This window comes from Dipteris shenzhenensis, chromosome 21 (assembly GCF_047967505.1).
Source record: "Dipteris shenzhenensis isolate YYH24624 ecotype China chromosome 21, Dip_SZ_1.0, whole genome shotgun sequence".
NCBI lineage: Eukaryota > Viridiplantae > Streptophyta > Polypodiopsida > Gleicheniales > Dipteridaceae > Dipteris > Dipteris shenzhenensis.
Window position 1 is genome coordinate 23538956 of NC_141616.1, and position 21318 is coordinate 23560273.

The following is a 21318-nucleotide window of genomic DNA, read 5'->3' on the forward strand; positions in this document are numbered from 1 at the left end:
TGTTCACCTTTGTATTTTTCTGCTCTTTGCGAGTCTTTTCATTTGAAGACTTGACATGTCTTCACAAGTAAAAACGTGACTGCCTCAGTTTCATCGTCTCCTTGGCAACGAATAGCATGTCTTGGTATTCTATGCTTGCTAGAACCTTATTTTTCCGATCTGCTTTGAAGAGTGAGCTACAAGCCCTCCAAGTTCAGCCTTTTGGTTTTGATAGTTTTCGACAAGTTTTTGAAGATGATGCTACATAAAATGCTACTCTAGCATTTCTGGTTTTTTTGAAACTTTTAATAACTTCAATACAAGTGTGGCTTCAGTTTTGTTTTGAATTGCTAGACCTGGTTTTGATTGGAAAGTATTCATTTTAGTCACTTCTATGAAGCATGTAAGAAGAAGCATCATTGATTGAATATTGGTCACTAGTCTTTGCTACATCAAGTGCTCATATTTTGGAAGTTTTTCAGTTATTTTTTGCCTTGTAAGAGAGAAAGACACTGCCCAATATCTGGGTTAGACCCTCTCATGGCTACCCTATTGAATCTAGAGAAGTTCAATGGAAAGGGCTTCCACACATGGCAGATGAAGGTGAAATTTGCATTGATGAGGGAGAACCTATGGGGACTTGTCAAACCTACTCCTGCTTCTTCTACGGCCTCTAATGCTGGAGAATCCTCAACTCCGACACGACCGGCAAGGGATCCAACTAGAGAAGAAAAAGCATATGGTATCATTGCTCTTGCTTTAGGAGATGATTATATTCACCATATCTCTGACTTGGAGTCTCCTTCAGAAGCTTGGCAGAAGCTTGACATGATTTTTGGTGCTAGCTCTCACATCTCTAAACTATCACTTAAGATCTCTTTCTTTGAATTGAAGATGGCTAGTGGTACTACTTTGGCAGCTCATGTCAACTATATGCGGAGTCTTATGACTCAACTAGCTTCTATCAACTCTCCTATTACTCCAGATGATGCTATGGCAGTGTTACTTAAGAGTATGCCTGAAGATTATGATCACATAGTTAGCACTTTGAAAAATCTTCCTAATCCTAATCTTGAAGGTATTATCTCTGCTCTCCAAGAAGAAGAAAGGCATATGGAGCTCAGGAAAGGCAATGACACTGTTTATGCTGTAAAAGTCCAGAAGGGCAAGTATACCCCTTGCAATCACTGTGGAAAGACAAATCACCTTTCAAAGGACTGCTTCAAAATTAATCCATGCAAGCACTATGGCAAGAACAACCATAATGAGAAGTTTTGCAGAGCCAAAGCAAAGACAGAAAATGCAAATCTACTTTCAGTTGAAGAGCCTCCACAAGATGAGGCATCCTTTGAAGATTATGCATTTTAAAACATCTCTATGTATGCTCCAGATCTCTCTTTTTATGTCAAGGTACTCAGCCTGGATAGTCCTCCAAAATGAATGAAATAAACTATTGTGTTTTTGTGTGTTTTGTAAACACCTCTGGTCACCTTATGATGTAGGCCATGTGTATGTTTTGCTCCATGGTACCTCCTGCAGACATTGTGTGCATGTACATGCAGGGGAGATAACCATTGGAAGGTCTTTTTGTATCCCTTTTGTTTACCTTACACCCATGGGAACCCTTGCTAGCATGAGAACCTAGCCATAGATTTATCCTTGACCACCATGAGATGGCATGAGAAACTATGAGACTAGATGTATCCTTGACATAGCCTGAGGCATTCCCTTGAGGGGGGGTTTGATGGGATATCTCAAGGTGTATGCCTCAGGCACACCTTGGTTTCTATGTGTGAGTGCTAGAGGCACAGTTAGGTGCCCATAAGCACAGTTAGGTGGTGGAGAGCCGCATAGGATGATTGAGAGAATCTAGAAGCAGATTGAGGAGATGATTGTGGAGCTCTGAAGTCATCAGTGATGTCAGTGAGCATGTATGAGGTGCCTACTTAAGGACCTCACTCTTCTTCATTCCATAATGCAAGTATTCTGAGTTTGTGTCCACTCTTTCCTTTCCTTTCAGCTTACCAACAGAGGCTGCATTTTCTCTTTCAATTTTGAATAAATTTTCTACTTGTACGCAAAAAAAAGCCTGTATTCATTATGACAAAATTAGGAACCAAGAGAGTGCTGAATTTTGGGGATGACGATTTAAGTACCCCTTCAAAGAGAGCTAAATTCCTCGAGAGAGGATAGAATTCCTAGAGTATGATGGAGCGAGAGGCAGATAAAATCCTCAATTGGATTCGCCATTTTGAGCTATATTTTGCCCATCAAGATAAGACCGATCACGAGAAGGTTTCTCTTGCCACACTACATCTACATAAGGATGCTTTGATGTGGTGGTTTTTATTACAAACGGGAAAAGAGCCTATTCTTCAATGGTCCAAATTTGTAGAGCAGCTTAAGGTCACTTTCATGCCTCCGAGGCATGAAGAAGAATTCACCTTCCGCTGGGAAAGGTTCAGGCAATTCGAAAACGAGAGTCATGCTGAATTTACAGCTAGGTTTTGGAAACTCTCTTTAGAGTTACCTGAGAAGAGAGAGGATGATAGAAGAGAAGTATTTAGCAGCCCTAACCCCGAAACTGAGGTATGAGGTTGAAATGTTCAACCCAACCACCTTGAAAGTCCTCACTAAATTGGTTGAGATTGCTGAGAGGAAATTGAATCCTCGTAAACCCTTCAACAAAGGAAAGGAGAAAGCTATTGTATAAAATGTTAACAGCCAATCACGTAACTGGATGGATACCATTTCCTTCCATGACTGACGATGAGAAGAAAAAGCTAATTAAGGAGGGTAAATGTTTCGGATGTAAGAAACATAAGCCAAGACATCCATGGCATAAATGTCCTACTGTATTGATGAACATAGAACCAAGAGTAAATGCTATCCATTCAGCCAACACTGGTGTATGGATGTGTGAACTGAATAGAGAGTAGGCATATTCATTGAAGAGTATGGATAGAGAATAAATATTTTTCTCCTCCGTGTAGAGCATCTGATCGGATAAATAGGATTGAAATAGAAGAGTTGGGAAAAGAGATCGAAGGTCTATAGTTTCGATGGACTAAGTAGCTCTCCATCGCAAAATCATCCATAGCCAAGCTCTACCTAGTTCAATGAAACATTTGGGTGAGAGAATCATTTTAATACTGACCAGTTTGTTGAGAATGTGTTTCAGCTTATTGAGCAGGTTACTGTAAAGAGATTTCAGCAGCTAAGTATTCAAAAGAGGATTCTGAGCATGAAGAGATACTGAAGAGGCATTGCAGTGGTACTTATGCATTTTGAATATTCAGCATCAAGAGAAATCAGAACTTGAAGATGGGATTTAAGTTCTGATTAGAAGAGATGGTGTACTACCAAGAGAAGAATATTTACAGATTATGAAGAGAAGATGCAAATGCAGAAGTAAAAGAGAAAAGCGTACGCAAGAGAAAGAGACAAGAGAGGATCCAGAAGAGGACTTCTGCCCATTCAAGCAGGAGGGAGTGTCATGACAAGAGAAATCACTAATCGGTGATTAGTAGACATTAAAACATTATTTTATATTATATGCCAATGGTGTAACATGTATATGTATTTATGATGGACACCGACCAATTTGTTATGGCAGTGGATCATCTGAGTAGATAGGACTAGTCGAGCTGGAGCCACTGCTTCAAACGGCATCGAATTTGGACATGTGATACTTATTTTATTAATAAAGATATGCACACACGTGTCTAGGTCCTAGGGGCAATAGGAAGGGAAGGGTGCATTAAGGTGCATTGAATGGTAGATGCATGGGTCATAGGCTAAGAGTAGGTGTAAATGGAAAGATGGAACTTGAGTAATCTCAAGGGACATTAATGAAAGGGTATCACCCTTACATTGTGAGTCTCACTTAGCATTCTCTCTACCACATTGCATTCATCCGCCATCTCTCTCCCATGTTGCATGTAGATCGAAATAGAAACAAGTACTCTCACGAGGACGCTCTTCCCCATTGGAGGGCCAATTGGCTCCTCTCTCCCTCTTACACTTGGATTATAATCCATGTGCGAGATTTTGAGTTAAGGGCGTAAACTCAACGCCTTGCTCTTGGATGAACTCGTTTCTCCCTTCATTTCTGAAGGAAAACTCCCTATCAAGAGATTCTTGAAGGAGAGATGAAGCCTCATGAAGGTAATTCTATACGTGGGTTATCATACTCAATATGTGTAAAACTCTCATCTACATCATCCTCTTCAGGAGGAGGTGATGGTGTTGTCTCCTTATCTCCTTCTAGTAGTGGAGGAAAAAGGACAAGTTCATTATTAAATATCCCTTCCCCTTCCATTCTTTCCTTTTAGTAATACAAGAGAGAAAATGACTTGCTGTAATTTCAAAAAAGGGTTTATTTTACAGCAAAAGTCAAGTGTTGTAGAGTTGGTGGTACTTATCCAACTCCTGCTTCATTTGTGTCGAGAAAACACTTGAAATGACCTCTTCTTCCTTCTCTTTTGAGCTTTTCTTCTTGTATTTAGAAGCCGGGGAGGGGGGGATGCGTCAATTTTACGAGCAAAAACCTATGAGCAGGTTTATCCGAGCGTGTTTTTCAAGAGATTTTTAAAAATGTTTTTCTTTAGGAAACATGGTTTTTACACTTTTATTTTCACTAGAACTAGATCCCTTTATCATAAAAATATACAGACTAGTCACTCATTCATTTTTACACAACATAATTTTCTTATTTAGAGACATCCCTTTGTACCCCTGTTATTACCTTAAAAAAGTATTGATTCCTTTAAGAAACATTCCTCATAATCACTCTCAATGTAATAATACTATGCATATATAATTACTTATTAACACATTTATATCATATGGCAATATCTTTTTAGTGTTTTTATAGCATATTTATGGACATGTTTCTAAAGAAGTTTAAATTACTATAAATAAGTATTAACTTGGGCTTATATATCACTCTCATAAAATACATGTAATATTTAATACTATATATGAAAAATTTTCCAAAATATAACTCCATAGATGTGCTCAAATGGGGTGTTCCGATCAATTTGAGTGGTTGAATGACTATATTTGGACATTGGATATGAAAGTTATGTCACTTTTAAAAGTGCTGTCCAAGGTAGTTTCGCCAGCGAAACTACCTTGGGAGACTTGCTTCAAAGGGGTTTCGCTGGCGAAACTACCTGGATGGCTTGCTTCAATGAGTTTTCTTTGAAGAAACTCTTTCATGAAGATAGGTTGAGAGAGGGTTTTCAATGTCACCCCCTATTAAGTAAAAGTTGTAAGAAGGATAATAAGGGAATTTTCATAGAGAAGTCTACTCTACATGTGGGTTTCTTCAAAAGCCATCCCATTATGCTCTCACCATTCCTACAGATTCACCTAAAGATTTTTGTATAAAATAGGCATTGCTATAATACTTTGAATATTTCTAAGTGAAACTATGTTTTCTTCTGATCGATTTTTGCCATATTTATGCATAGTTGGAAGCTTTTTTTTTCCTTCGCTCGGACGCTCGGAAGATTTCGCTCAGAAAATGCTCGTCCCCGGGGAGGGGGGGGGTCTCTTTTCCTCACGGTTTAAGGGTTTTAAGGGTCTATTCACACCGGGGGGAGTCACCCCGTTAGGACACCCCGTTTCCCGTCCAAAGACCAAAAAATTCAAAAATTTTCCTTGCCTCAGGTCTTCCAAAATCCAAGGTTTTGCAACAATCAGATCTTATCTTCCTCCAAAACTCACAACCTTCTCTTGCGATCCTTCCGCTTTCCTTCTGGCCTGTTGCATCGACCTCCGATTCACACACACGTCAACCAAGCCACTGTTGCACGCAGTAATCTGAAGGCCACCGTTCGGTATCCCGCGCCTTTCCTTTCGCATGCCCCTCCACTCGCACACAACCTTTGTGCGTGACACTCCACCCTTCTCGTGCCTTCCGTGCAACCTTCCTCCGTGGCTCTCTTCCGCGCAACCTTCTCGTGCCCTCACACCCTCTGCCCCGTGCACTCTCTTGCTATCCCGGTGGTGGATCGTCGATGCTCTGATACTAAATGTGAAAAACCAGACTTTTCGAGAATGCAAATGTGTGCAATGCATGCAGAATTTGAATGCCAATTGGCCCTCCAATGGGGAAGAGCGCCCTCGTGAGAGTACTTGTTTCTATGTGGTAGAGAGAATGCTATGTGAGATTCACAATGAAAGGGTGATAACCTTTCATTAATGTCCCTTGAGATCACTCAAGTTCCATCTTCCCATTTACACCTACCCTTAGCCTATGACCCATGCATCTACCATTCAATGCACCTTAATGCACCCTTCCCTTCCTATTGCCCCTAGGACCTAGACACATGTGTACATATCTTTATTAATAAAATAAGTATCACATGTCCAAATTCAATGCCGTCTGAAGCAATGGCTCTAGCTCAACTAGTCCTATCTACTCAGATGATCCACTATCATAACAAATCGATCGGTGTCCATCATAAATGCATATACATGTTACACCATTGGCGTATAATATATAATAATGTTTTAATGTCTACTAATCACAGATTAGTGATTTCTCGTCATGACATGTATCTCCTCTTCTTGAGGAATGCATATATTCTTATATCAATACTTATTATGTATGTATGTATGTATGTGAATTTATATTTATACATATAGTTCTATGTATGTTTGTAACAGTGTTTATATATGCCACTTTGGGAAGTGTGTGTCAGCGCACACTTACGTGTATGGACCATTCATTTGCAAGCACGTATATTTTAGATAGGGGGAAATTTTTTTCAAAACTACACTAACAAAAAGAAATACAAACGATGCTTCTTAAAGTCTTGCCCTTACCTTCACAGTACTAACTATGGTCTGAGGCTCCTTGCTAGCATCTTCTACTTCAACTATAGCAAGGTGTTGATTAGGATCAAATTTTTCGCCGATGGGATCAAACTTCTCTATGCCGAATTTGCTGAAGATCTGATACACCACAAAAGGAATTCTTATCAGAAAAATCCTAGCTAATTTTTAGATCAAGCACCACTATGAAGCATTGCAAGTAGAAACATAACACAATGGACAATTAGTTGGATAGTTACAAGTTTATGTTTGTAAATTTATTTATACACATACACAGATAAACCTAGACATATATATTGTGAAAAAGACTGAGAAAAGAGGGGGGGGCGAGGGGGGGGGAGAGAGAGAGACAGTTATTTGGGATGGGTCTCCTACATGCATGAGTGTCCATATGTATAAATATGTATTTTATATGTATTATATATGTGTATATATATAACTCATAGATATATATATATATATATACTATCACCTAGACTTATGATATGGCTGACATCATGCAGGTACTGCCCACAGACCATGACGACCCAGTCTATGTATATGTTAACTGCTGCTGCTGGCCATCTGCCACTATTCCAACGCTGCTGCAACCCTGATGATAGGAAGTCGGCTACTGCCGCCATCTCCGCCCTCTGCCGACCTGCAACTGTTCGAGGCTATTGCTAATTGTCAAATCCATCCCAAGACCTGTAGGGCCCTGCGATGTAGGTGCCCCTTGCTGCTCTGCACCAGCTCCTCTACCTTCTAGATGAGCCCATGGCTGTGCAGCTTTCAGCCCCATAGTGGGCTTATTCACAGTCCCAATCCAGGATTGTAGGACAACCAGCACTGGTGGGTTTGGTGGCCCATGTAACTACTCCTGAAGGACGTATGATTGCTGCCGACATGGTAGCCTCTCTCAATCCACGTATATGTACCCATTGTTAGACTTAGTCATCTCATGTATATACAGTACAACCAGCACTGGTGGGTTTGGTGGCCCATGTAACTACTCTTGAAGGACGTATGATTGCTGCCGACATGGTAGCCTCTCTCAATCCACGTATATGTACCCATTGTTAGACTTAGTCGTCTCATGTATATACAGTAGTGAGTGAGGGCTGCTATGTGGGCTTAAAGAGACACTCACTCTCTATCTTCTCAGATTAAAACAAAGATATAGACGTCAAAGGTGAGGCTGTACTCTAGCATTGAAAATAAGAAAGGCTGAGCGGAAGCATTGATTTGAGCTAATCGGTCAGCCCTAAAAGTAAGGGCGAGCCGTTGTTGGAAGAACATCTTTTGACTCAACACAATGTGAACTGATGTGAAAGGCGTGAATTGATAGGGCTGATTTGGCTGAATGGGATGGTTGGGACAAAACATAGATCTCAAAAAGATGAAGATTTTGATATCAGTTTCATTCAAAACGGAGCTTGGAACAGAAAGTTATGACGGTTTTACGAAAGGTTCTCAAAACTGCTCCACACAACAGACCCAACCACTCAGACAACAATAACTTTTATTCTATCAAATGAAACAAATATCTGAATACATAAGTCGATAGATCTTGAAAAGACGAAGATTCTGATATAAGTTTCATTCAAAACGGAGCTCGGAGTAGAAAGTTATGACCATTTTATGGAAGACTATCAAAACCGTCCATACCCCACTCTGCAATTATGGAAAGGGCAACGATCTCCTTCAGCAAAGAAGTAGCTTCCCAAGTACAGAAATTGAGGTCACCTAGGGAAGTAGAGAATACCCTTAACACAGATCTAGAAAGGACTCACTCATGTGGGTACACTAAGCTTTAAAGCGAGGAGAGAGGAGATGGAAGAAGGATGAGGAAAAGGAAGCATGAACTTTATTCAAAACATCAAAAGCAAGAAGAGGGGTACAAAGTGAGAGCCTAATGCTCTAGGGAGAGGCGTAGGAGATTCATTCTTTCTCAGTCTGCCCATGGAGCATATCACCAAACTGTAGCAACTTCAACAATAGGTACTCCACGCAAGCAAGGAGGTCTCTTCCAAGAACATGGCCATCGTGCTATTGTCCCATTTATCATCCCAATATTCAGCTTTCTACTTTATCTTATCACCAATGGGAGGTTGAACACTCTGATGTGGGAAGAGATTGTGCCCATGGTGCTTGATCACGAGGAGCATTTCAAGAAAGCCTCCACACAACGGAGGTGCGGAGGCTTCATCAGCCTCATAGAACATAGGCACCGGTACGTGGAACTCTTCTTCATGCTCAAAGAAGAAGACTGATGCAGAGAAAGAGGCCCTGTAAACAGCACATACATGCATGCAACCATTGTGGCCGAAGGGCCCCTACTAGAGGAAGTTCCCTTAGAGAAATCAAGGCAAGGGTACCGGTTCCTAGCCTACAGCCCTCACTCTCGCATTTGTTCATTTGCAAGTCATGCATTCTTCTTCTTCTTCGGGAGGAGAGGGATTGCCCTTAAAGTTGTGAGTCAAGGGAGTGGATCCTTGGTAGTGGTGCCTAGACCTTGGTAGTGGTGCCTCTAGGCACATGACTCCATCCCCCATAGAGTTCTAGATTTACGATTAAAGTCACGCAACGTGTTCATCAGAGACAATTCCACAATCCCAGTTCGTGGAAAGGAAAGGCTCGAGATCATTCTGGATGGCAGAGGGGGGAAGCATTGCTCCAAGTATTGTTTATACCATCACTAGCTTCATTTTCTCTCAGTACATGAGGTGTGTAAGCTTGGCACCCGTGGAATTTGATGAAGATTTTGTGGCCATCAAAAATGAAGCAACCGGCCAAGTTGTGTGATGGTTCGGTGGAAAATGGCCCATACCAGCTCATCGCTCTCTTCTCCCACTTGTGGCATTTCAGATTCGCTCACCTGAATGTGGGTGCACTGCGACGAGCTGTCCGGGAGAGCATGGCGGATGGCTTGCCTGATGTGAGCAGCAAGCAAGCGCATTGTAGTTCATGCATCCGAGGAAAGCCGCACAAAGAGGCCTTTTTGAAGCAAGCTGGCACACAGCCTTTGCAACCGCTAGAGATGGTTCACACAGATATCTGTGGACCTATGCAGATTCATACTCTAGGTGGAGCTCTTTTCTTCAAGCATTTCAGCAAGTTCACGTGGGTATATTTCTTGGCTCAAAAATATTTGGGCTTTCCCCGGTTTCAAGAGTAGTGTGCTCTAGTTGAGAAAGAATCCGGGCTGTCCATGACCCTTGGCTACCTTGGTCGCCATCTAGCACGATATCATCTACACCCTCCGCTCCACCTTGGAGCGTGGGACCCCAGGCTCTAGGGCGACTGTTGGGAGGCGTGCTTGATTCTGCAAGGCTTGGCCTGCAAGAGTTTTTTACATATTCACTCTACAAGGGATTCGCTAATTGTATAGTCCACCCACCTGGCTGTTAGCCCCTGTACCAGAGATCCCCTAGGCAGTGAACTGGGAATCTCTGGAACAGGCCAGTTTTTTCTTCTTTCAGCCTTCATTCAATTTTTACATATTCAGCACCTTCGGGGCTGCTGTTTTATATGAAGTCTTTCAAGCATTGATAGAAGGTTCCTTTCTTTGCCCAAAAAAAGAAAAAACCATATGTTTGTGTTGAAAAAGCATCACCTCTCGCTCTAGCTTTTGTTGCCTCTCTTGCGCGTCGCAGTGCCTCCTCATTCTTGCGTTCTTCACACATCACTAAGAGCAATTTTTCAAAATCTATGGTTCCTCTTTCTTCCAGCGGCTTTTTTGCTTCTTTTTCCTCCGAACGTTGTTTTGTCTGGTCCAACTGTCTTCTGCTTTCTTCTAGCTGGGATATGTTCTTTGAGTTGTTGTAGGAGGACCCGATTCTGCTCCAGAAGATTCGCCATCATTTCTTGAGCACTTGGCAGAAGCGTATCTTTTTGGTAGTCTTTCTCCTCTTCATAGTCTTCAAAGTTGACTTCTTTTCCCGACCCTTTCATGGCGCTTGATTGTATGTCCTTTCCAGATCTCAACACCACCATACACTCACAGTAGTCAAGATGGATATAGACTGAAGCTCTGATACCAATGTAGCATGCAACGGTAATCTGATCATGTAATCACAGCAAGACCTTCTTTAAACCTTTAGCGAGGAATTAGCGTTATGCACCATAGAGAGAGAAAGGAGATAAGGATAGAGAGAGAATAGTCGACAACCGATTGGGTCCTTGTACCCACTGAGGGCCCCCTCCCCCAATCAGGGGAGAATTTGCTTTATACTTGGAAAACTGAGAGATACAAATAACACTCTTCGAGAGAGCACAGAAGCGCACTTCTGAAGAGTACATTGTGCACACGTATTGCCGACCCAAAGACCTGAGAGGCAACACCGACTAATACCAAGACCTTGATGCTGTCCACATTGACAATGTAGGGCACTTCTGCAAGGCAAGGAAGAGGCTTGTGCTGTCCACTGGGATGCAGGGTTTCCACGTGAGTGAGAGAGTGAAACCTAGGAGTAATGATTCTAAAGAGAGTTAAGAGATGACTGAAATATAGAGCTGTGGAGTGAGCTGTGCAAAACTGTAAAGAAAGCTGTAAAGAGCTGCTGAAACAGTACCCTAACCTTCCTCCGTTTGCTGGTCCCAATCCTCAAATGTGGTGCTGCGTATACACCTTTAGAACAGGCTGAACTGAAGGCCAAAGGCTGAGGCTGATCAGGACCACAACTCTGGAGGTGTTCAAGGCTGCACACAAGAGGCTGGAGGGGAGCTGTTTTGGAGTGCTGAAGGCAAGGGAGCTGGATGGGTAATGAGCGCATGGGGGCCCCCTTTATATAGGGCTGGAAGGGCTAAACCAACCAGCCCAAAATGGCCGAGTTTCTAGTCGGTTATTTTGGGGCTGGTTGGCTGGTCCCTTGGCCCCAAAAAAGGCAGCCCTAGGTCCCATAAAAGGTGGCCTAGGGAGGGGTGCAGGATAGCCTATAAAGCCAGCCCTTCCACTACCATTCACCTTCACTTGTTCCAGCCCCGAGGGGGGCCAAAAGGGCTCCTATCCTAGGCTGGACCTAAACCTATCTCTAATCCTAAGACGAAAACACTACCCTACTATTCTCAAGTGGGTACCAGTGAACAAGGACTAATCTTTCTAACTTGACCTAAGGCTGAGAGACTCACTTACGTAGCTTGTTCTTGACTGTCCCTGGACTAGGGCTGTCACAGCATACGACAAAATCTCCTATTAGGGAGCTATTGTGCACTTGTCGATGCAGCCAATGTGTCACATTTCACCAAAGTGCAAGGGTGCATGTGACAATAGTACAGTTCTATGCCTATCTTGGAGCAATTTTCACAGGGCCTGTCCTCCCGATGACACACGCAGCTCAGGTGCGACTCACACGAGGGAAAAGGGCTCTAGCTCGACTAGAGAGACAGTGCTTCCAGGCACACTTCCAAGATCCCCCGACAAAGGGGTGGCACTAGTGAGACCGACAGCCATGTATGTAGCACCCATTTGGGAATGTCATCTACCAACAGCTGTGTAGCGGAGATTCGAGAGGCTACAGGCTATTATGGGATCCAGGGTGATCGAGAGTAAACTATTAGTTCCTCATCGAATCATACAGGCTGAGGTCCCATTGCAAATTGATGCCATCTTCCAAACAATGGCATATCTACACAGGTTATGGGCCTTACCCAGGTTGGTATTAGAGTCATCTAGACGCTAGCTGAGAGTGGGAACAGCAAAGCCTGGTATGTCCACATCTCCAAATGGTTTCGATCTCAAGGCATTCAGATGGATCGCCTACCCCCCTTTCAATATAGTTTGGACTCCACATCTCTCCAGATCCCACAGGATGAGATCAACCATATCATATGGTTGGACCTACTACAGTTATACACATCACAAACTTGGGGAGGGGACCAAAAGTTCCCCACCAAGATCCACTTTTACGGAGACCACTTCCTGAGAGTAATAGAGGATGGACTGATCATCAGACCCCAATATATGCAGGACAGAAAGGTTACCCACGCACTGAGGATTGCCATAGGACAAATGCGGGTCTTGTCTTACTAGTTGAGGATCGAGGCAAGTAGGACTGTAGGCACACCTAGAGAGTAGCGGACTTGCAGGTTGTGCACACTGGTAACAACAGAGACAAAGGAGCACTTCCTATGTATTTGTCTACTAACTATGAAATACGAGGACGCTAGGGATGCCGGTTCCGTCCGCTCTCTCATTTCATCCATTTCCATGACCAAGTGTGTGTTGGCCTCTTTTTGATTTGAGATGCGGCAGCGACACAGGGAGATCCCACTACACCACATCAAACAGCAAGAGGGAACAGTACCACAGGATGTTGATCGGCGGGCACAGAGACATCGCTGATTTTAATAACTTTGAAACAACCCCGAAACACATCGTAGTAGAGGATGAGGAGATAACCAACATCAGGATGCAAAGCAACAGAGCAGGCACCACAGAGGATGACCAGACCACGAATGATAGAGGCCTAGCCAATGCTACTCTACTCAGAGGAGACCGACCAAGACCCGAGGTGTCACCTTTGATGCCGTTCATCGTACATAGAGATCCCAAAGATCTCAAAGACCATGCCCCCGCCACAACAAGAGACAGCTCGACAGCTACAGATATACGACATCTTTGCGTCTTAATAGAGGGATACTAGGACTCCCAAATATGTCCCGCTTTCGCACTACATGCCCAAAAAATCCACTTGAAGAAGAAGTCCAATACTTTGTCCTCACACCAGTTCAAGGTGGATGTGCCCCTTACATATAAGATGCAAGAATCTCTATTGCTACCAAGTCCCTCCAGAGCCTCAGAGAGAGTATTTTCAACTTTTTGAGTTTATGAGATCATTAGCTTAGATTAGCACTCAGCAAGGACCTTAGCGAGCCCTTTACTTCAGCCCATGGCGGCTTGTATGAGTTATTCTATTGATTGTGTTTTGTCTCATAGGCCTGTGAGGCCTCCCAAAGACGTTAATACAACTCTCTCTCTCTCTCTCTCTCTCTCTGTCTCTCTCTCTCTAATGTATGTATATTCACATGTACGTTTACACATGTTTTTGTTGTGTGTTGGAGGGAAGGGGGTTTTCCAACGTTTGTATATTTCATGTCTGTTTACACATGTTGTTTTTGTTGTGTGTTAGGGGAAAGGGGGTTTTGGGCCCCGCAGGGGAAATGGGGGGCCGGGGCCCGGGGGGGGGGGAGGGGGAGGATTCTGGTAAATGTTTCAGATCCAAATCCACAAAGCCATAATACAGAAAGTGACCAATTGATGCCATAGATGGACCTGTACCTTAATTAGCTGCCTCTGTGTCATGTCAACGCCTTCAAGCAAAGATTTCAGCAGCTTTGCATTACTTGAAGTATCATTAGCCAATGCCTCATTGTGAACACTCTCTGGCACAGTTGCAGCAGCCTTTCCGAGATTATCCGCCACATCTAATAAGCTCGTTGCAAAAGTCTGATTTGAAAAAGCAAGAAAGCATATATATACGTTTGTAAGAAAGCACGCAAATCATGATGCAAGTCGGCATAATACCATGTAACTCACCTCCAAAAGAAGAAAATTAATCGCAAAACAATAAGTAGAATTACAAAAAATACCTCCAGGGCATACTTCTTTATGCCTTCTGCATCTCTCCTTGTTCTCCCTCTAATGTTTTCTATCTCAGCAAGGATGTTCAACACGTTTGTTTTCATTTCAACTATTTCTCTGTCCTTCTCCTTCAATAATGCCTCTCGTTCTTTGAGTAAACCTTCTACACCAATGGCTTTAGGCTGGTCTTCTGCTTCATCAGATTCAGTACCAGATTCATAATCAGATTTAGCCTGCTTTTCTGCTTCAGAGTCTTCAGCAGCCTCATTGCTTTTCTCAGGCTTTTTTTTTGAGCTTTCTGGATCATGCTCTGCACTAGTACTTGAGGTTTTATCCTTCCCTACGGCATCTGGTGAAGCCGTGGAGGAAAATCTTGCGAATGAAGAAACATGAAGTCCATCGTTAGCTGCATTCCAAGACTTATATCCTGTGTACCTCTGATGCTGGAAAGTAAATGGAAACATAAAAAATAAGTTTCAGTGCAGGATCAGGTATGAAAAAGGTGGCACGACTGGAAAAGTAATGCTGGTCAGCATATTGAATAACATTCACAAACAGATATAATCGACTATCAGGATTCAGAAGGATGGTTTTCTTTTCTTTTCTTTAGATGTGCGGAGAGGGGGGGGCGGATGCCCGGGGGAGGGGCGGGAAGGGGGGGGGTAGGGGTTTACTGTTGTAAATGGGGCCTATATATCTACATGAATCCAGGAACCTGACCAAACTCATCCAGGAGTCTAACCTAGAATTGGCCATTGCCATGGTAAAGACTAGACTAACTCAGTATCGGTGATGGCCGAGGTTTAAGGCACAATCTAACCTTATGCTAAGTGTACCCTCTTCTCCAAATCTGCCTCACCCTTTTCTACGTTCTTCCAGCTTGATATTTTTTCACATGGAATATGCCCTTTCTCCACTTCCATAGTTAAACAGCATTTTGACTAATGCAACCTAATGGGTAAAGTGGGACAATACAAGTGTGTAGGCTGGATAAAATTATCGTCCACCACACACGTTGGTGGATTGGACCTGAAGATTGATAGTGGATCACATCTGTCAAGGTTGTTTCCCAATGTTTTTCAATTGGTAATGTCCCATTTAAGTAAAGGGTCAAAGTATTCTGCTCATAATGAGCGATATAAGCAGCATTATAATACATAGAATGGTCTACCTTCTGAAACGTTGTAGCTTGTGTCTCTACTATCCGTGTCAGCACTTACAACCAAACTCCATTTAAACTGCCAAGGGGACAAGCCCCTGCACAAAATCACAAAAGAGATTGACTGACTGCAATTTGCAATTCAGTATCAGTCCAGCATGGTCAACCAAACCAGCTAGCAGACAACAAGCACCTTGGTCCAGGTCAAAATCTTGTATATACCTTTGTAAGACTAGAATAAGTCCAATCATACAAATTTAGAAATTTTGTTGTTCTAAAGATCAAAAATCTACAAAGAAAATAAAAGAGAAAATGAAAGAGAAGAAAAAAGAGGTAAACAAAAACTTTTATGAAAAGCAAAAGGAAGACATACTTAGCAAGCAAAGCAACACTTATGTCGTCATCAGTGCCCAAGCATAAGCAAAATCTTGTAAATTATTCATTTCTTGTCAGCTAGCGTGTGCCATAAGCTTCGGAGAGCAGACATGTGCAAAAACAGCATCACTCCTACCAAAAAGTCAAACCTCGTGTGAATCAGAATTTACTTAAGAAAGTGCAATGCCTTGTCTACTTTTCCGTGTCAAGAAGAGTGGACCAATCACAGTTGCATTTGGTTCTCCATTTCGTCAACGGATACTTTGTTACTTATCCTCACATATTCCATGATTTAAATCAACGCCAGATTATGGCATGCAAGAGGGAAGTTACCTTTGCTTAGTCCCAAAAAACGGGTCACTGGTCACTGGTCGTAACTTAATCAAGACGGCGACATTTGAGATCCGTGTATTTCAGCCCAATAACCTTTTGTTGGCATGAGTTGGTTATATGTGGGGTTAATGCGTTCAAGCGCTATTATTGGAATCTTATTAGATGCACTGCCTAGGCGAAATTGGGAAGGCATTTCAAAATCTCGAGCAGAAACATCCGAGTAAAGAATAGCACCCTCCCGCAATCCAATCAAACACTTCACGACAAATTCACAACACTGAAATACTGGGGAATTGGGCAGAGTCAAATGGAAAAGTCGAAATCTTTAGAAATGAAGGCACAGGCAGGAGACAAACCTGCGAGGGAAGAACAGAGAATGTGGCATGAGGACGATAATGGTGAGGTTGAATTCTTGTAAGAAATTTGAGAAGGCGCCTGGAGTGGATCATGGCGAGCAGATGGAGCTACTGCAATGAAAGAGCTTCAGGTTTCGATTAGGGCAAAGGGTTTAAGGAGGGTTTATTCTCCTAGAAGCCTTTTGTGAATTCCCAGTTCTAATCTAATCTAATTAATAGGAACGAGTACTAACCCGTGCTTTGCACGGCAAAGATGCATGACCATCCTCAACCACTCCCCATCTCAAGGCGGATGCTTGATTCTTAACCCATGGCTCTGAGACCTTCTATCTCCTCCTTTCATTCCATTAGCCTTCCATCTCCTCCTTCCTCCCCAAGGTGACCTTCCATCCCTTCCATCTCCTCCATTCCATTGACCTTTTATCTCCTCCTTGCCCCTAAAGCTGCCTCTTGTCTTTCCACCTCCTCCCTAAAGCCTCCCTCTCGTCCTTCCACGTCCTCCCCCCTCTAAGCCTCCATCCAAGAGCTCCTTTGTGACACTTGGCAGCTCTTCTCCTCCAAGCTGCCACGTGTCCTCTCCTTTTTTTTTTTGTCTGACCCTCAAAATCTTATGGGGACATACTCTCATGCCTTGGAAGTGTAGGACTACGCTTGGGTTCACTCCACCCGCTCGCCCATGCAGGATGAAATCGAATTGGAGCATGGTTGCCGGGTGTCGTGCTTCACACCACCCGACGGTCATCAGGCTGCTAATTTATGTCATCCCATCTTGAGCTCCTTCACTTGCCACTCCAGATCTGCAAGTTTGCATCCGCATTCGAACTCAAAATGATCTTCAATTCCAAAGTATCTACACTTACCCTTGCGTCTAGATGTTTGAGGACCTATAGGAAATTTGGATGCTATTTTTGCAACCAAAGCATGATCTACTATCGTTCTTTGCATGCCCAAATCAGTCCATGGAGTCTCTTCTTCATACAATGCATTTGCTACTTGCTCTCATGCCAATGTCTTGTTTGTCATGTGCGTACTTCGAAAGGCATCCCAAGTGCTTGGAAGAGATTGGTATAGTTTTAACTTCTGTTGCTCCATAGGTATCTTGTATGCTTCTCTTGCGCATGCAAGTTAGGCTACGAAAATTCTTACCCCATCAACATACTGCATGTTGTCCAATTTGTGTAGAAGATGTAGCACCTCGATCTTCGACCTCTTCTCATACTTGTTCATGAGCCATGTCCAAAGCACGTTGCTGTGCCATCAACAATTGAGAAGTATCCTTCTCCCTTCAAACACAGAGTCATCACTCTTTTCCATGCTTCAAAGCGAGCCCCATCAGTACCAACACAAGTCGATACATCAAGCTGCTGGATGTGGCAATCGACATAGCTTTGATACCAATGCTAGAAAAATAGGAGACAACACAACAAACGGAGTGCAAAGCCAGGAACCCCGTGACTTCCATTGCATATCACAGCACTCATATACACAGGGATTCATGAAAGAATCCCACAATTGTTGGCACAAGTGACCAACCCATTAGATATCCAATGTGCATGTCTATATTATTAGAGTGTGGTGCATGTGATTGCCAACTAAGTCCACCATGCATGCATGTGGTGTATTTACAAAGCTGATTACAAGGATTTTGGATGACCACGACCATCATGCATTACAAGTATGTGATGACCACATGCATGCATGTGGTGTGTTTACAAAGCATGTGATGACCATAGTGTGTCACATGGACATGTAAAATGAGGCAACACAATGACAAGCAACGAGCAAAAACACCCTCCCCCCCCTTTTTTTAAGAGATGAAGACAAAGAGGATACATGGGAACTCCAAGCAGTCCTAGACATACTAGAAACATAGCTCAAGGGCTTGACATTGAAAGTAGGTAAAAGAAGAGCATGTTGTACGGATTGGCACATTTGGCGAGCAAAGTTGGCACACAAGGATGTTAAAAGATGTCACATAGGATGCCTCTATCTAGGGGCATATGAACATGGTCTTCAGGTTTGGGCATGGGCACTTGAGTGTGGATAGAGTGATCTAATCAATGATGATTCCACTCTATCTAATGGAATCATCATTGTGCCTCATGACCTATCTCCATTATGCTCCTTATTCTACTCTTAACCCTCTTCATCATTTGTCTCTAATCCACTTGCTAAACCTGCACCTAATCACTAACCCATGAATGCTACTTTTCTTAATCCTCCTTAATCTCTAATTATCATTAAGAGCTCAACAATGTTCAATCCTTAATTAGCATTGCTTAGTTTATTATTATTAGCATCAGTGATTAGTAATTCATCCTTAATTAGTAGAGTTTAGCTCTTTTCTCTCTCTCTTATACTACCCTGTAATGGAGCCCTTATATCTCTTCATTAAAGAAGCCATTGCTCAAATGCTCGTAAGGGTATCCCATAGACCCCTAGGTGCGACTCATGCCACATGTAACGCCACTACCACATTGTCATTGTGCTATCAAAAGAGAACTTCTTCTAACAAAAACTAAGATCCCAACAACTCTACAAGTTGAATCAGCTTAGATCCAATCGTCCCAGTGGATTTTCCATAATGCAAATTTTTTGATGAAATTGCCTTTATTTGTTGATTCCTCAAGATCCATACTCTATGAAGAAGTTTTAATAATCAGCTAATTAATCCTTGTTTATTTGAGATAATGGCTCATTATAGCAACCTAAGATTAAAGCTAACCCACATGCCTTAAAAGATCCCCAAGTACATTAAAGCCTAACTTGCTCAGTTCACCACTCCAATATACCCTCTTCTCCCAATGTGTTTTTAAACACTAAACCCTGTTCATTTCTCTAGTCCATCATTAAGGGAGGGTTAATCAGAGGTCATCTGCATTATTTTATTCTCTATAAGAGTACTGGACACTTTTTGAAAGACCTTGTTCACATCATTCAAATCGCAATGGCACCTACCACATTAGAGGGTGACAAGTTCAATGGAAAATGTTTGCATAGTTTGCAAACAAAAATTAGATTTAATCTCGTGAAACAATCACTATGGGGAGTGACAACTGGGAAAGAAAAGCAGAGAAAAATGCTATGAGAGATAGTTTCTTGATGCATTCATTACGTCTACCTCTCCTATGCAGGATGCAAAGTGGTGGCATGCTAGGTTTGGGCATGTCAATCATGGTAGCCTGTTGAGAGTAAAGTGGTTGCACAAGCATGCCTCAATAAGGATGGGGCTATTGCGGTTGCTCAGAAATTGTAGCTTATTTATAGTGATGTGTGTGGTCTTATTCAGACACAATCCTTGGGAGGTCATTAGTCTTTTGTAAGATTCATGAATAACTTTTCATAGTATGCATGGGCATACACTTTGAAGGCAAAATCTTATGTGTGAGTGTCTAAACAACAAAAAATTGATGATTTCACACATATGGAAGCCTTACTTCAGCACTATACGGATCGTATGGTGAAAGCCGAAGCACATATGTAGGCAATTGCAGATGATCACCAGAGGCATCTTACATTTGAGGAAGGGGACTATAAGTCTAGATATGCTCCATTGAAAGGGAACACCAATACTAAGTTTGTAAAAGAATGTAACATTGTGCTAAACCTAGTGCAACTACATGAGCATAAGAACTATGGAGGCTCAAAGCATAGAAGAAACTCCATGAAAGAGCTGATGAGCAACTATGAATCAGTCTATTTCAAATCTATGCATTTGCAATACAAAAGATAGGCTTCTTATAGAGAGAGCCCTTTGAATAGTCAACACATGTGGGATCCTCTCATCCACATGTCTCCTTGTGGATATCCTCAATCCACATCTCCACATCATGTAGTCCACATCCTAGGGTGGCTACTTTGATTCTTTCATATGCCATACCTTAGCCTCTAATTATGTGCACATGGCACCATATCTCAACACCTCCCCTTGGTGCCATGATCCTTTGGCTACTGCAAGGTGGTCAGATGTGAGTTACAAATCCATCACCTCTCCTTAGTGCTTGCATTGCTACTTAAGGTGGTCAAGTGTTGCTTTTACATGTCAATACCTCCCCTGGGTGCTTACATGGCTATTCTCAGGTGGTCAAGTTTGATTTATAAATGTATGGGCTGAAAGTGGCAAGGTTTTTGCTTCTCAATGCTTGATGTCGATGGTGTTGTTTTCTTCGCTTGATGTAGCTTGATGCATGATGCTTTGTTCTTCCATGTGCCTTGATGCTTTAGGTGTGGATGCCATGCTTTGTGCTATGGTCATCTCATGCACTTGTTCTTTCGACTTGCTTTTTGCATTCATGCATCGCTTTTCCATTTGTTGCAAAGGTCTTACCAATTGATTTCTTTCAATATTGGTAGTGTCTACTTGTTAACAATGATTTTGATTTTACAGGCATGTAGAGCTTGAAAAGACGATCACTTTTCCTTTTTGGAGCATGTGCAAATTTTTCCTCGATTGGAAGTTACGGCTTGTCGAAGATTCTGTGAAGAAGAGAGCCTTTGATGATGTGGTAGAGGCTGTTCACATGTAGCTTGCAAGACTGTGCTTAGCAAGGGTGTTGAGTGCTTAGATGGCACTTGGTGATGTGGCACTTTAACTAACTCCATAACCTAAATCTAACCATGGTTTAGTGTGGGTTAAGTGGACTAGACTTGGGTTTACTTAACCATTGACCAAGCTAGAGTTAAATTTAACCATAATTAATTATTATCCT

At 42.5% G+C, this 21318-nt stretch overlaps 1 protein-coding gene across 1 annotated transcript in view; it reads right to left on the bottom strand.

Annotated features, from left to right (window-relative positions):
- Positions 1–16799, bottom strand: part of LOC147888654 (grpE protein homolog 2, mitochondrial-like) — a 25859-nt gene extending 9060 nt beyond the window's left edge. The window contains exons 1-4 of the mRNA XM_087392759.1: positions 16610–16799; positions 14395–14829; positions 14084–14251; positions 6817–6945 (exon numbers count right to left, since the gene is read on the bottom strand). Coding sequence (XP_087248885.1) covers positions 6817–6945; positions 14084–14251; positions 14395–14829; positions 16610–16702 — 825 coding nt within the window. The 5' untranslated portion in view covers positions 16703–16799. The remainder of the gene's footprint in view (positions 1–6816; positions 6946–14083; positions 14252–14394; positions 14830–16609) is intronic.
- Positions 16800–21318: the final 4519 nt, after the last annotated feature.